The 15,975-nt window shown below is 36.5% G+C and overlaps 2 protein-coding genes across 3 annotated transcripts; both read left to right on the plus strand.

The window, feature by feature from the left end:
* The first annotated feature begins 206 nt into the window (after positions 1–206).
* Positions 207–7,736, plus strand: LOC117920260 (calcium-transporting ATPase 4, endoplasmic reticulum-type-like). Of its 2 annotated transcripts, XM_034837692.1 has the most exons (9): positions 207–334; positions 431–1,930; positions 2,293–2,365; positions 2,496–2,617; positions 3,729–4,010; positions 4,122–4,499; positions 4,941–5,050; positions 6,518–6,746; positions 6,845–7,736. In XM_034837692.1, exons 2-9 carry the CDS (start codon positions 518–520, stop codon positions 7,427–7,429), a joined length of 3,192 nt encoding a protein of 1,063 aa, XP_034693583.1. In that variant the 5' UTR covers positions 207–334; positions 431–517; the 3' UTR covers positions 7,430–7,736. The 2 variants fall into 2 exon arrangements, with proteins under 2 accessions (XP_034693583.1, XP_034693582.1); XM_034837691.1 differs by having other exon boundaries at positions 207–1,930.
* Positions 7,737–12,317: 4,581 nt separating this feature from the next.
* LOC117919759 (ABC transporter G family member 20-like) lies at positions 12,318–14,766 on the plus strand. The gene has a single exon (XM_034837007.1). It carries the CDS (start codon positions 12,423–12,425, stop codon positions 14,589–14,591), a length of 2,169 nt encoding a protein of 722 aa, XP_034692898.1. The 5' UTR covers positions 12,318–12,422; the 3' UTR covers positions 14,592–14,766.
* The last annotated feature ends 1,209 nt before the right edge of the window (positions 14,767–15,975 follow it).

Here is a 15,975-nt window from a genome sequence, read left to right on the forward strand (position 1 = left end):
ACGGAAGATATTATTGGGGAACCGTTGCAAAACGATGCGTTTCAGCTCCTTCGAAAGTAGGAACAAAAAGAGAAAGAAAAAAAAAGGGGGGTCAAATGGGTAGGTGGTGGATGAGTTGGATTGGCCAGTTGTCAAATTCTGGGAAACGTCAGCAAACGGGGCAGGTGAATCGGAGAGGAGAGGGATGGAGCCAAGAAATTTCCATTAATCTTTGCCCTTTAATTCTATATTTATATGTGGGAAAAGCACATCGGCGAATGTGCGCGGGCTGATGCCTTTTCAGCCATTAAATCATATATACATCTTGCTTTCACTTTCCTACCTCCCCACCACTGTAAACTCGATTGGGAATCTCTCTCCCCAACCCTAGATTTGGCTTTTTATTTTTTATTTTTTGCTCTTTTGATTCATTGATCTTTCGCTATTTCAGGCGGAGGATTTGTTGCGCTCAGAAATTTTTGGCATTTTCCTGGGAAAATATTGAAAATTTTTCTGGGAATTTTTTGGGATTTTCTTGATGGGAAAGGGTGGGGAGGACTATGGGAAGCAGGAGGTTTCGAGCTCTAAGGTGAGTGGGCCGGAAGTGTTTCCGGCGTGGGGGAGGGAGGTTCAGGAATGTGAGAAGCATTATGGGGTGAGTAGGAGATCGGGGTTGAGTTCCAGCGATGTGGAGAAGCGGCGCAAGATCTACGGGTTGAATGAATTGGAGAAGCACGAGGGGCCGTCGATTTGGAGTTTGATTCTGGAGCAGTTTCAGGATACTCTGGTTCGGATTCTACTCGTGGCCGCGGTGATTTCGTTCGTGCTCGCTTGGTACGATGGCGAGGAGGGGGGTGAGACGGAGATTACGGCGTTTGTCGAGCCTCTGGTGATTTTCTTGATATTGATTGCGAATGCTATTGTTGGGGTTTGGCAAGAGAACAATGCAGAGAAGGCGTTGGAGGCCCTTAAGGAGATTCAATCTGAGCAGGCTGCCGTGATCCGCAATAATCAACGCATTCCCAATTTGCCGGCGAAGGAGCTTGTGCCCGGTGACATCGTGGAACTTAAGGTTGGGGATAAGGTGCCTGCAGATATGCGGGTTGTGGAATTGATTAGCTCAACTCTGCGTCTGGAACAGGGGTCGTTGACCGGAGAGAGTGAAGCAGTGAATAAGACAAATAAGCCTGTCTCCGAGGATGCCGACATTCAAGGGAAAAGGTGTATGGTTTTTGCAGGAACGACTGTTGTGAATGGGAACTGCATTTGCTTGGTGACCCAGACGGGTATGGAGACAGAGATTGGAAAGGTGCATACTCAAATTCATGTGGCTTCCCAGAGTGAGGAAGACACGCCTTTGAAGAAAAAGTTGAATGAGTTTGGTGAGTCGCTGACAGTGATAATTGGAGTGATATGTGCGTTGGTATGGCTTATCAATGTGAAGTACTTCCTTAATTGGGAGTATATTGATGGGTGGCCGAGTAATTTCAAGTTCTCATTTGAGAAGTGCACCTATTACTTCAAGATTGCAGTGGCATTGGCTGTTGCTGCCATTCCGGAAGGTTTACCGGCAGTTATCACCACTTGCTTGGCTCTAGGCACACGCAAGATGGCTCAGAAGAATGCTCTTGTGCGAAAGCTGCCAAGTGTTGAAACTCTGGGCTGCACAACTGTGATTTGTTCAGATAAAACGGGTACCTTAACTACTAACCAGATGGCAGTGGCAAAGCTGGTGGCCATGGGTTCTAGAGCAGGAGCACTTCGAAAATTCAGAGTGGATGGGACCACATACAGTCCCTTTGATGGAAAAATACACGACTGGCCCTGTGGTCGCATGGATGCTAATCTTCAAATGATTGCGAAGATTTCTGCTGTATGCAATGACGCTGGTGTGGCACAGTCAGAGCATAAGTATGTTGCCAATGGAATGCCAACAGAGGCAGCTCTGAAGGTGAGACGTCTTTGTTTATGCTGTTTTTTTCAGTGCTTGTATTGTTCTGACCCTGGTGCACTTATATAATTTTGAATGGGAAGCTTAAACAGATTTGAAGTCTGTCACATAGCAAAAGTCATTGCAATTAATATACAGCATGCAACAATTGCTAAACATCATCATGCTACTGTACAGTTAAATCTTTTGAATGGCTAGATTTTAGACACTTAGGTCTGTGTTATGTGTATCTTGATTAATTAATTCATTTTTTTTTGGTAGAGCTGTATTATTAGGGTGTGTTTCTCCATGAAAGTTTATCATATATGCATATTTGTGGTCAACAGCAAAGTCAAATTGGTTGACACTCCTTGTCATTCCAGGTTCTGGTCGAGAAAATGGGTCCTCCTGCAGTCGATGATGACAGATCATTTTCAAGTTCTGGTGATCTGCTACGTATGTTAAACCTTGACATAATTTTTTTTTCAATATTTTCTTTTTGCAAATTTTATCTTAGGAGCATATAACTTGGAGTTTTTACCTGTTTTGCTTCCTTCTTTTTCTTTTTCTTTTTTGGTTATTTAAGGTTGTTGCCAACGCTGGAATGAAAATGAACGTCGAATTGCTACTCTTGAGTTTGATCGTGATCGCAAGTCTATGGGGGTTATTGTCAATTCTCACTCAGGAAAAAAGTCATTGCTAGTGAAGGTTCTCTCTTTCTTACGCAGACAGTTGGTTGCCTGGATGCTTAGATTAACATGCATTCAAATACTTACATTATATGTTTGTTACTACAACAGATCACTTTTTATATTTTAAATAAAGAGTTCTTAGGTTTATTTATTTATTTATTTATTGATAGGCAAAGAGTTCTTAGATTTTAAATCAGCTGTTAATTTGAACTTATACTTTGAATGGAGTTACATGTATTCTTCTTAAACAAATTAATGTATCTGGGGACTGACTAGGTGCACTCAAAACTAGAAAGCATATTGAAGGGAAGTTTTGAAGTTACTTTTTTTTTTGGTCGATTAATAATTTTTTAATGTTTCAGTAAGTTCATTTGTGCTTGTTCTTTGTTGCATGCCCAAAAAAAAAAATGCTTATGTGCTTTTTATTTTTTGATAAGTAAACTGAGACAAATATATTAAAAGCATTATCTGATGGTGCATCAAAGTATACAGACCATATACAAAGGAAGGCAAGAAAGAATAATAAAAAACAAAGGGCAACAACCAAAACAACCACCCTTTCAAGAAGATCCTAACCAAGCTATAAAATCTAACACGGTTAGGGAGTCTCTAGGCTCCATCTATGTACATCTTAACCCACAACAAAAGATTACAAAGAAATAAAAATTTTAGCGCATGATTAGACATTTCTTGGTTAGGGAGCTGTCATACATGCTTGCTCTTCGTTGACAAACAACCGACTGAAATCTAATTTTTTGCTATTACTACTAATTTTGATGATGAAGAATAGAAATAGAACAAGATGTTCTAGGATAACTAGCACTATCATACTCCCTATCATTGTCCTTGTATTTATCTTACTTTTACCGTGCTCTATGCATATCTATAACTAGCACTATTGTACTCCTATCATTGTCCTTGTAATTGAAAGCCAATATGCATTTGTGCCTTATCTTACTTTTACCATGCTCCATGCATGGGAAAGCCAACATGCATTCGTGGTAGACCATCTTCTTGGGGAGTTGAATTCTAGACTTTGGGAAAATGACATTTAATTCTAATATGCTGAACTGACTTTCCATTTGAGAAACATCTATGTTTCTAATATAAAGGGCTAAATTATGCAGGGTGCAGTAGAAAATCTATTGGAGAGAAGCAACTCTATTCAGTTGCTTGATGGTTCTGTTGTAGAACTGGGTGATAATTCTAGGAGCCTTATTTTAGAAGCACTTCACGAAATGTCAAGTGGTGCATTACGTTGTTTGGGTTTTGCATACAAAGATGAGCTCCCTGACTTTGCAACATATGATGGTGATGAAAATCATCCAGCTCATGGTCTTCTACTCAATCCAGCCAACTATTCATCAATTGAGAGGAACCTTACTTTTGTTGGCTTGGTTGGGCTGAGGGTGAGTATTGACAGTGCCAGTTTTTACATGATAGTAACTCTGTTGATTGTACCCTCCCCAGGATTTTTTTGATGACCTAGCTGTTATTGTTGTGTCTCCAAATATTTGCAGGATCCTCCTCGTGCAGAGGTTCACCAAGCAATTGAAGACTGCAGAGCAGCCGGTATTCGTGTTATGGTCATCACAGGCGACAACAAGAATACAGCAGAAGCTATTTGTCATGAAATAGGTGTATTTGGACCTAATGAGGACATTAGGTTGAAAAGCCTAACTGGAAAAGAGTTCATGGAACTTCGGGATCAGAAAGCACATCTGAGACAAAATGGTGGGCTTCTGTTCTCTAGGGCTGAACCTAGGCATAAACAAGAGATTGTGAGGCTGCTTAAAGAAGATGGGGAAGTAGTCGCGATGACTGGTGATGGAGTGAATGATGCGCCTGCCTTGAAACTGGCTGATATTGGCATTGCTATGGGTATTGCTGGGACAGAGGTTATTTTTACTTTTCCTTTTCCTCTTCTTCTTCCTTAAGAGTCTTCATCTCATATGCTAGGAACAAGAATAACTTCGAGAGGCTAGAACACACATGGTTGGATTAAATATGCATGACAGTTGCAATCTCTGACAATCTCTGAATTTTTGAGAGGCTAGAACACACATGGTTGGATTAAAATTTTGCGCCTTTATCTAGAGAGAGGGTGTCAAATAGCATATGATCTATTTTTCCAGGAGAGGTGGAAGTTGTGGAACATGACTTATTTTGCCTACTCCAGAAGTTGGATTAAGGCCCTTCGAATTGTCATTATTAATGATGTTTGCTCTTTATTGATAAATTATGTTGCTTTCTTTACATTTGAGTTGTTTCTGTCCTCAAAATATTTAATGTCTTACTGTGTTTATACATTAAAATATTTAATATCTTCTCTTTTTCAGGTTGCTAAAGAAGCCTCTGATATGGTGTTGGCAGACGATAATTTTAGTACAATAGTTGCTGCTGTTGGGGAAGGGAGATCTATCTACAACAATATGAAGGCTTTTATCAGGTTTATTTCTTTGCATTCCTGGTCTCTGTGGTCTGTGACAGATGCAGATCTGAGATAAGATTATTTGTTTTTGTGACAGTGATGGAGTTCTTAGTCACTAATTATATTGATCTTGGATGGTCATGGATGAGAGAAATTGCACTGGTTTGAACATTTTAATTGTAAATCTGGAGTAATGAGCTGGATAATCTCAACCAATTTAGGTGAAAATTTTGGTGGGAAAACCCGGCCTGAACAGTTCTCATTACTTGTCATCTGCAATTTCAGAAACTGAGTCATCAAAATAAGTATGCATGCTTACAAGTTGGATGGTCCAGAATCTAGTTTTATGGATATATGATCATTGATTTCTGTTTAACCTTTAAATACCAGAAGCTTCCCTCCCAATGTGTTTTCTGCTGCATGTTACCTTGACGGTTCTTAGATGTGTTCATATGTTACTATTGTTTTATGCTCATTCCTAGGTGCACAAAAGAATTAATGTTCACTTGTTATTTTTTAGTCTATAAAGCATTGGATATGTTATAGGGAAAATTTATTCTCAGGAATACCATGTTTCTGAGTGAGCAGTCTTTACAAATGTCTTTAATGTAGGACAACCCTAGGATGGTTGCCTACACTCAAGGGTAGGTGGATTAGGGTTTTATTTTTTAGGGTGTAAGGAGAGGAACAAATAATAAATTTTATGGTAGAGAAAATTATAAGATAAGAAATAGAGAGAAAGAAGAAACAATGAAGAAAAGATGGAAAACCTTAGAGTCTCACTAAGGCCTTCTAGGTGTCTCACCTAGAAGAAAATCAATGGAGTCTCACCATTGAGGGTTGCAACCTTGCAATGAAAGAAAATATAATATTATTCATATCAAAATCATTCATTTGATTTACATTGATTAGCCTATTTATAGGCTTCTCTAAGAAATCCGAAGTCTACTAAGACTCTAATAACTTATTATGATTCTAATTCTAATTATAACATCCAAAGTCTACTAGGACTCTAATAACCTATCATGACTCAAATTCTAATTATATTATAACTCAACTAGCTAATCCTAATTAGACTCCAACAAATACCAATCTCAATTCAATTCTAATTAATATTAATCCTACTTAAAGTTTACTTAGGTCTTCCCTTTCTTCCTTGAATAAACTTTAAAAGGCTTTCCCCCATCAGTCTTGCTACATGACTTGCCATTGGGCATCCGCATTTTTCATTTCTTCATCATTCACATTTGTTCTACTTGTACTATAGTAGTGGTTTCTTTTAGGTTGTGTCATATTTTTCTTATTTCCAAATGCATTTTTCTTGTGAGGATTATTTGGATGATGTTTAAGCTGTTCCTTAAAAATCTAGTACCTCTAATGCCTCTTTTATCTTCGATATCCCTAATATTTTGCATTGTCATATTGTTCCCCTGGATGCTTATTTGCCTGGGCTCACTGTTCTGTCTGGTTTGCACCCTATTGCAGGTATATGATTTCCTCAAATATTGGTGAGGTTGCATCCATATTTTTAACAGCAGCTTTAGGGATCCCTGAAGGGTTGATACCTGTTCAGCTTTTATGGGTCAACCTTGTTACTGATGGCCCCCCTGCAACTGCTTTGGGATTCAATCCACCAGATAGGGACATAATGAAGAAACCACCTCGTAGAAGTGATGACTCACTCATCAGTGCTTGGATCTTGTTCCGCTATCTGGTATCATGGCTATATTATGTTCTCCCATTCAAAAGTTATAAGTCTCTTTAAATTCGGGTTGAATATGTATAATTATATATGCATTTCATTCTTCACAGGTAATTGGATTGTATGTTGGAATAGCAACCGTCGGTGTATTTGTCATTTGGTACACGCATAGTTCCTTCTTGGGCATTGACCTCAGTGGGGATGGCCACACCCTTGTCACCTACACCCAGCTTGCTGACTGGGGCCAATGCTCATCCTGGGAGAATTTCACTATTTCACCCTTCACAGCTGGTGCTCAGGTGTTCACTTTCAGCGACAATCCCTGTGATTACTTTCAGGGTGGCAAAGTGAAGGCCACTACACTGTCTCTTTCAGTCCTGGTTGCCATTGAAATGTTCAATTCCCTCAATGCCCTTTCAGAGGATGGGAGTCTTCTAGTGATGCCTCCATGGGTCAATCCGTGGCTCCTGGTAGCCATGTCTGTCTCATTTGGCTTGCACTTTCTGATTCTGTATGTGCCGGTTCTTGCTCAAGTATTCGGGATTGTGCCCCTCAGTTTGAACGAATGGCTATTGGTTTTGGCGGTTGCATTCCCAGTGATTTTAATTGATGAGATTCTAAAGTTGGTGGGGCGATGTACAAGCGGTTTTCAAACATCCAGCACAAGGAAATCCTTGAAGCCGAAGTCAGAGTGAGACTCTGAAAGGTTTGTTGGAGAAATTGCTTGTAATACTTCCCTTTGAATGGTTGGGATTGTCAAACATTGGTTGTCCCAACACCGGTTGCATCTCCAATTTGCCCCTGTTGTTATTGCCTATTGATGGCGCACACACCCATCCATCCTTTTTCAAAATGAGGGATGGATTGGATGTTTCAGAATTTAGCAATCTCCTTTTCTTCTCCCTCTCTCTTCCTTTTGATCTTGTAAGTTTTAGTAAAAACAAAATTTTGATGGTCAGAAAATGGAAATTAGATGCATTCAAGAAGAGCAACTTCTCTAAATCCGGGTTCTTGCCTCTCATCTCTTTGTCCCATTGGCTTCCTTTCATATAAGCTTACTGCCATGATGCATTACATGCCATGTTTCTCCCTGTTGAATGGGAAACATCCCCTTGTCAACAGTCCCCTGTGAAAAAGGTTCTTGGGGCTGCAGTTCGATCCTCCTCAAAAAGAAGCTAGAAGATGATTTGGGTAGGATTACTAAAAAAAAAAAAGGGGCAAAAGCCAAAAACCAATCGAAAGAAAATTTTATGCTTAAAAAGAATTAAGAGCTTATTTGAGGGCTTGATTTAAAATCAGTTTTCTATTTTAAAGATAAAAAGAAAAAAAATTTGACAGATGTTCTTTGAAATGGTTTTTAAGAAAATAAAGAGAACAAGATTTTTGTAAAAACAAAAGGAAAAGATTAAAAAATAAAAATCATAAAAAAAATTAAATATGTTTTTTTTTCATTATCTTTCCATCTATCAATATTGAATTGCATGGTTTTTTTTATCTTCAAATGAAATAAAATCTTGAGATATGATATGAGTTTTTTTTCTTAACTGCATGTCTTTTTTTAGTTTTCTTTAATTTTTCTAATTTATTTCATTGGGTAAATAAATATCAAAATAAATACACTTGATATATAGAATTTACTAATTTTTTAAAAATAATTTAATTAATATTAGAAAGTCACATATATTAAAACCAATCCAATTATTATTAAAAAGCAATGGATTAGAACTAATTGGACTTTGCAAGTTTTTTTATCCATAATTATATTTTTTCAAGGTTTTTATCAGGCAAATAAATTTTAATATTGAATTTATTAATAAGTTTAATAATTTTTAAAAATAATTTAAATACCAAATATGAAATCAATAAATACTATAAATTTATGGATAAAAAGGTCCAAAATAATTATGTGGACCCTTTACTTATTATTTAAAAATTATTCTCTATTTCATTTTTCTTTTAAAACGATTATAAATGCTTAAATTTTAAGAAATAATTTTTAATTTGAAAAATAAAAACTAATTTTAAATAACATCTTGAAACGAGTGGACAACTAGTTGTGAAAAATTTTGGTGGTGAAACAGTTTTTTTTGGATCTAAATTTATGTCTATTTGGAGAGGAAGGTATGTTTGTGTACGTGAACTGAGAAGACAGATGAAAACCCCACCCAATATGATACTTTGCAGCTTCTATATTGGATCCATTTGTAAAAAAACAATGGTAAGAATAATACCCATTTCAAAATATTTGTCAAAGTAATCTTTTGTATCCACGAAAGCATCCATATGGTTTTTTTTTAAGTGTAAAAAATCATCACCGTTGGTAACTGTGGTTTTACAATTTTCTTTAGTAATTGTGGTTTCAAAATTATTTTTAATCCACCCCTATTTTAATGGTATTGTGATTTTAAAATATTCTTTACCATAATAATCATAAAACTATAGTTAGTAACTATGGTTTTAAAAATATTCTAAAAACCATAGTTACAGACTGTGATTTCACAAATATCAGGAGAACTTATATAACCATACATCAATTAAAAAAAAAGAAGAGATTTTAAAATTTTATTTTTTTATTTTTAATTTTAGTGTAAATTATGGATGTACCAAAATTTCTTAACGATGTACTAAATTTCCTTAAAGTTCGTTTCAGAGTGGAGAAATTTTTTTACAATTTTCCATTGTCAGTTTAAAACTATTTTTTTTTTTTACAAATTATCCTTAATAAATTTTTTTATGACTATTTTAAACTGACAATAGAAAATTGTAAAAAAAAATTTCCATTCCGAAACGAACTTTAAGGAAATTTGGTACATCATTAACAAATTTTGGTATATCCATAATTTACACTAAAATTAAAAATAAAAAAACAAAATTTTAAAATCTCATATTTTTTTAGTTGACGTATGATTATATGAGTTCCCCTTAAAGATTTGTGAAACCACAAGTTTTATGGTTATTATGATAAATAATATTTTAAAATCACAATACCATTAAAATGGGGTGGATTAAAAATAATTTTGAAACCACAGTTAATAACTGTGGTTATAAGGAAAATTGTAAAACCACAGTCACAGATTGTAATTTTAAGGATATTTTTGAAACTTTTAAAACCACAGTTATCAACGTAGTTTTTTATATTTAAAAAAAAAAATTCATGTGGATACTTACATGAATATAAAAGATTACTTTGATAAATATTTTGAAATAGGTACTATTTTTACCATTTTTTTTACAAATGGATTATTTTGGTCTTAAACTCTCTATATTGTCCCTGTCGTGACAATATTGTACCACACCTCCTATGATGTCTCTTCCCTCTCAAGCATGCTGCTTACATCACCGCTCATGTATTCCCCATCCTCCCGTTGATTCTTCATCGAGTTCCAGAATGAGTTGCAGCTGCACTAGATAGGGACAGGCAACAAACAGGGCCTTCATTTTTAGCCATAAGTTGAAAAGAAGACGTACAAGTAAAGGCAGATGGAGGATGTATGCTCATCTTTTTTACCATCTACTAGAAAGAGAAAATTCGTGTTTGCACATGTAATGATATTAAGGTTTTTGGACTTATTGTTGTTGAATTCTTGTAGGAAATAGATCGATTTTTTAAGAAAAAAATAGAGAGTTGGTGGATGGTAGATGGTAGGATGTCTGCAAGGTTGAGGGAAGTGGATATAGTATTGGAAGATTCATGGAGAGAGAGAGAGTGAAATATCACACTACTTATTTAATTAAAGTTTTTATATTTTGGGAGAGAAAGTTTATTATCTTCTTAATGTAATAAATGGATATTAAGATTAAGAATGGTTTGACTGTGTCTTTATTCGAAATATTTTTAGTGAAAAATTATTTATCAGTTGTTTCTTCATAAAATTCTATAAATGATTTTTCAAAATTTTAATTTTTTTAAACACCTAATTTCATGTTTTAATGATTTAGTTTGAGTTATTAAGTATATTAAATAATTCAATATTGTAACTTAAAATTAAAAATAATTTTAGTTAATTACTAAAATGAGTTAATTAATAAATTAAATATAATTTAAATCAAAACTATTTCAAATTATTAAATATTAAATATTAAGGGTGAAAGGTTGGTTCAAAACTATTTTGAAAACAACTTTCATTTTTTAAAATAAAAAATATGTTTGATAACCAAAAGTTATTTTCATTTGTTTTCAGAAAATATCTTTTAATGGTTTTATTCTGTTTTTACTTATTTTTTTAGATCTCTTTTAAGAAATAATTATATAAATATATAAAATTATTAAAAATAAAACAATGGATATAAAAATTATTTTAAAAATATATTTAAAAATATCAAAAATAGGTTAAAAACATACCACACTTCCTCTTTAAAAATTGTTAATTAAAAAAATGCATTGGATTCTCAATAAATGAAAAATGAATTCTATAATGAAAGAAATTTTTAAGTTGCTTCTCTAATATAAGTAAGATTCATTTGAGAATAATTTCATGTTTTGATCTTAGTTGGAATTGAATTTAAAATTATAATGTTTAAAGAATAATTAATGTCATAATTATAAATTTTTTATCAAACATAAGTAACATAGGATTCTTGTATGAATGTACTTGAAGCAATAAACTCTCTTAATAAAATCACTTTCAACAACACATGCATGCATACCCAAATTATGATCCATGGTTGAACCAATTATCAAATCACTCAAAAGATTTCAGACCATATTCCTCACTTCCATGTGAACTCCATTATAGAAAGCACCAAAGCAGCATGATGCGTGTGATGGTATAAAAATGGGAGCTGAAAGTTTCAATCCTTTACTATCTCATCACGGATGACATCTTTTCTTTCCAAAATTGGGATGAGCTGCCATCAGTCCTCAAACTTGCCCTTAACAATTTCCAAATAAAACGACCCACACCAACTTTGGAAAAACCAATTTCCAATCTCTTGCGGGTTTTGGGGTTGGAGTCCACACAGTAGATGAACACCCCTTGCCCACCCCCAACCCACATCACAAATGGGCAAAGTCCCAAGTTCCCATCAAGTCAAAAATGGGTTTTCGTGGAAGAATGAAGGCGTGTGAGGATGAGATTAGGAGGGTGTTGGTGAACACTTTGTGGAAATGACTATATCCTTGTAGATAGAAGTTGGAACTAATGTAATCTACATTTAATCAACAACACACGACACGCAATTTATTAAAATTATAATTTTATTGTAAGAGACATCTGTACATATGTGATGTGAGATTGGTCCGACCCTCCGCCAACCGCTTTGGATTTATTTTAAAATAATTGTTATTTTTGAAAGGACAAAATAATTATCTTATGTTTTAAATTAAATTAATAATGAATAAATAAATACTGATGTTTTAATTCTTAAATTGTTAATTATTATTATTATTTTTAATGAAAATCTTAGGTCATCTCTTACGGCACATGGGGATGAAGTGATAGAATCAATTTGCGGAGTATCTCATGTGACGTGAGCCAGTGACAAATATTCAACCCGCTTTCAATGAAAATGATGCCAAAACTATAATCTGAGAGCGCCGTCAACCTGAAGAGTAGGTCCGCTGCTATAAATGCATTGTACACTCTCGCAGCTTTTGCAACCACTAAGCTTGTCTGGTCTTGGTGGTGATACTGATAACGTTACGTCGTCGATATCAAGTTATCAACGACTGACGACCGGAGGTAAGCCATGGAGCTCCAAGAACCTGTCTGGAAGTCAAAACCCAGACTGTCTCCAACTCTTGGAGAGCTCTTGAAGCGAGTTGGAGACGCACGGGATGACACTCCCGGCTGCCAAACTACATCGTCGCATCAGCGGGTTATCGATCTAAACGATGCAATTCCGCACCCAAGGTCTTTTCCCTTCGTTCTTTCTTTTCACAATCTTTCTTACAGCGTCAAAGTTCGCCGCAAAATGAAGTTTCCGGGGTTGTTTTGCCGGAAGGAAGGGCCTGGCTTGTCCGAGGATGAGGTGGAGACTAAAGACAGCGGCATGAAGGTTTTGTTGAATGACATTTCGGGTGAGGCGAGAGAAGGCGAAATAATGGGGGTTCTTGGCGCAAGTGGGTCTGGTAAGTCGACGTTGATCGATGCGCTTGCGGATCGGATTGCGAAGGATAGTTTGAAGGGGTCTGTGACTCTGAATGACGAAGTTTTGGAGTCAAAGCTTCTGAAAGTGATATCTGCTTATGTTATGCAAGACGATCTTCTGTTTCCTATGCTCACTGTGGAAGAAACCCTCATGTTCTCCGCTGAGTTTAGGCTTCCTCGCTCTCTCTCCAGCTCTAAGAAGAAAGCAAGAGTTCAAGCATTGATCGATCAGCTCGGCCTGCGAAGTGCAGCAAAGACTGTGATCGGCGACGAGGGCCACAGGGGAGTGTCCGGAGGTGAGCGCCGGCGAGTTTCCATTGGGATTGATATAATTCATGACCCAATTGTCTTATTTCTTGATGAGCCAACGTCGGGTCTTGACTCCACCAGTGCATTCATGGTGGTGAAGGTGCTGCAACGAATTGCCCAGAGCGGAAGCATCGTCATCATGTCCATACACCAACCCAGTTATAGAATCCTTGGCCTTCTCGATCGTTTGATCTTCCTGTCGCGTGGAAATACCGTTTACAGTGGATCTCCCTCGAGTCTCCCGCTTTTCTTCGCTGAGTTTGGACACCCCATTCCGGAGACCGAGAACCGAACGGAGTTCGCCCTAGATTTGATCCGCGAGCTTGAAGGATCTCCCGGTGGAACCAAGACCTTAGTCGAATTCAATAAGTCATGGCAAAGAATGACAAATCCTCGAACCGACGTCGAAGAGGGAGCCAAATCATCTCTCAAAGATGCCATAAGCGCAAGCATTTCAAGGGGAAAACTAGTCTCGGGAGCCTCTAACGATGCAAACCCCACATCTCTAGTTCCCACTTTCGCCAATCCAATCTGGATCGAGATGGTGGTGTTGGGCAAAAGATCTCTCAAGAACTCGAAAAGAATGCCGGAACTTTTCGGAATCCGTCTAGGCGCGGTTCTCGTGACTGGAATCATTCTGGCCACCATTTTCTTGCAACTGGACAGCTCGCCCAAAGGGGTCCAAGAAAGATTAGGGTTCTTTGCTTTTGCAATGTCCACAACCTTCTACACATGCGCTGAAGCCATCCCAGTCTTCCTCCAAGAACGCTATATCTTCATGAGAGAAACCGCCTATAACGCTTATCGCCGCTCGTCCTACGTTCTAGCCCACTCTATCATTTCCATCCCTGCCCTAGTTTTCCTCTCATTCGCATTCGCCGCCACCACTTACTGGGCGGTGGGCCTGGCGGGCGGCGTCTCCGGCTTCCTCTTCTTCTTCTTCATGATCTTCGCCTCTTTCTGGGCGGGAAGTTCCTTCGTCACCTTCCTATCCGGAGTGGTGTCTCACGTGATGCTGGGCTACACGGTGGTGGTGGCCATTCTAGCCTACTTTCTCCTGTTTAGCGGCTTCTTCATCTCCAGAAACAGAATCCCACCCTACTGGATATGGTTCCACTACATTTCTCTGGTGAAGTACCCGTATGAAGGGGTATTGCATAACGAATTCGAAGACCCAATGAAGTGCTTCGTGAGGGGGATTCAGATGTTCGACAACACGCCACTTGGGGCGGTGCCTGAGGCGTTGAAGGTGAGGCTGCTGAAAAGCATGAGCGATACACTGGGAATGAGCATCACCAGTTCTACATGCGTGACTACTGGGTCGGATGTATTGAAACAGCAAGGAGTAACCGATATAAGCAAGTGGAACTGCCTATGGATCACACTTGCTTTGGGGTTTTTCTTCAGGTTTATGTTTTACCTCACTTTGTTGCTTGGGAGCAAGAACAAGAGGACGTAGATTCAATAATATTTTTATTTTTCTTTTCTTTTCTCTCTTTGGGGTCCAACTTCACCTTAACGAAGCCCTAATATATTGTCTAATTAGTAATTATCAGGAACAAATACAGTTGAATGTCTTTCTTTTTCCATTTTTTCTTCCTTCAAATTCTAAAGCTTAAAGAAAGTTCAGTCTCTCTCTCTTTCCATGTTTCAATTAATCTTACGTACATTTATGACTTGTGTTACTGGGGAATGTCATGTTCCTGTTGAATGTCAGCGTTGGAAAGAACTCATGACGAGACCCCGGAGAGGGAGACATTTGCCTTAGTGTTCGACCATGTACTCATCTGATCAGAAGTGCATTACGCAAAATAAAATAAAGGAAAAAAAAATGTTAATCTCATTACGCAAGCACAAATTGCGTACCATCCCCGAAGTATTACCCTTCAACCGCCGAACCTCACGGTCATGGAGGAAGTATCAATCACCACCAACATACCTTATTCTTGATAAACATCACAAGTATGCTCTAAAGCTGGTAACTTCTGAAAAGTCTCTTCAGTTTGACGATACAAAAAAATTGTCTCATTTATGAATAACGTCCTTTACAAGAGACGACTTCTAGAACCAACCTCATTTTCTAAGTTGGAAAGAAATCTTTAACCACTTTTAGCTTGTAGGAGAAGAGAGCTTTAGTAATTAAGGATGTTGGCAATTTGAATGCAGGCTATAACATGTTGCATTGATAGACTCTTCTCAAAGACTTTATCACAAACAAAATACAAATCCAATTTGATATATTTTATTCAATGGTATTGGATAGGATTTACTACTTTAGTAATTTAATTTTTATTATGCAATGTTTTCACAAAATCAAAACAAAAAAAATTATTTTTAAAAACAACTTATCCAAACAAGTTCCTTTTTTAGTTTTAAAAATTGTTTTTAAAAACAACTTGTCAAACACCCATATTTTTATGAAATACTAAAAATTGTTTTTTGCTCTTTTAACTTAAAAACGATTTTGAAAACTATTTTATGAAGTTTTATAAAACAAAAGTCAAATTTAATTTTTAATTATTTCTCATATTTGTATAATTATTTTTAAAAATAGCCTTATGTTCCTTTAAAATATTATGACGGGGAATATTTTAAAAATAATTATTTATTTTTTAAGAATAAAAAATAGAAGACAATTTTTCTTGAAAATAGTTCATAAACAAAACCCAATTAAAAATTTAAGGTATAATATAAATTCATACTTTTCATTAAAAAAAAAAGGTTATTATTTTTTATATTTTAAATATGAAAAACGTGGTGTTAATTTCAGCAGCAGTAGAAGAAAAACTTTTGGATCCTCCAATCCAACTGCCTGCCCATGCAAAGTTGGAGTAATCAGGAAT

The sequence above is a fragment of the Vitis riparia genome, chromosome 8 (assembly GCF_004353265.1).
Source record: "Vitis riparia cultivar Riparia Gloire de Montpellier isolate 1030 chromosome 8, EGFV_Vit.rip_1.0, whole genome shotgun sequence".
Lineage (NCBI taxonomy): Eukaryota > Viridiplantae > Streptophyta > Magnoliopsida > Vitales > Vitaceae > Vitis > Vitis riparia.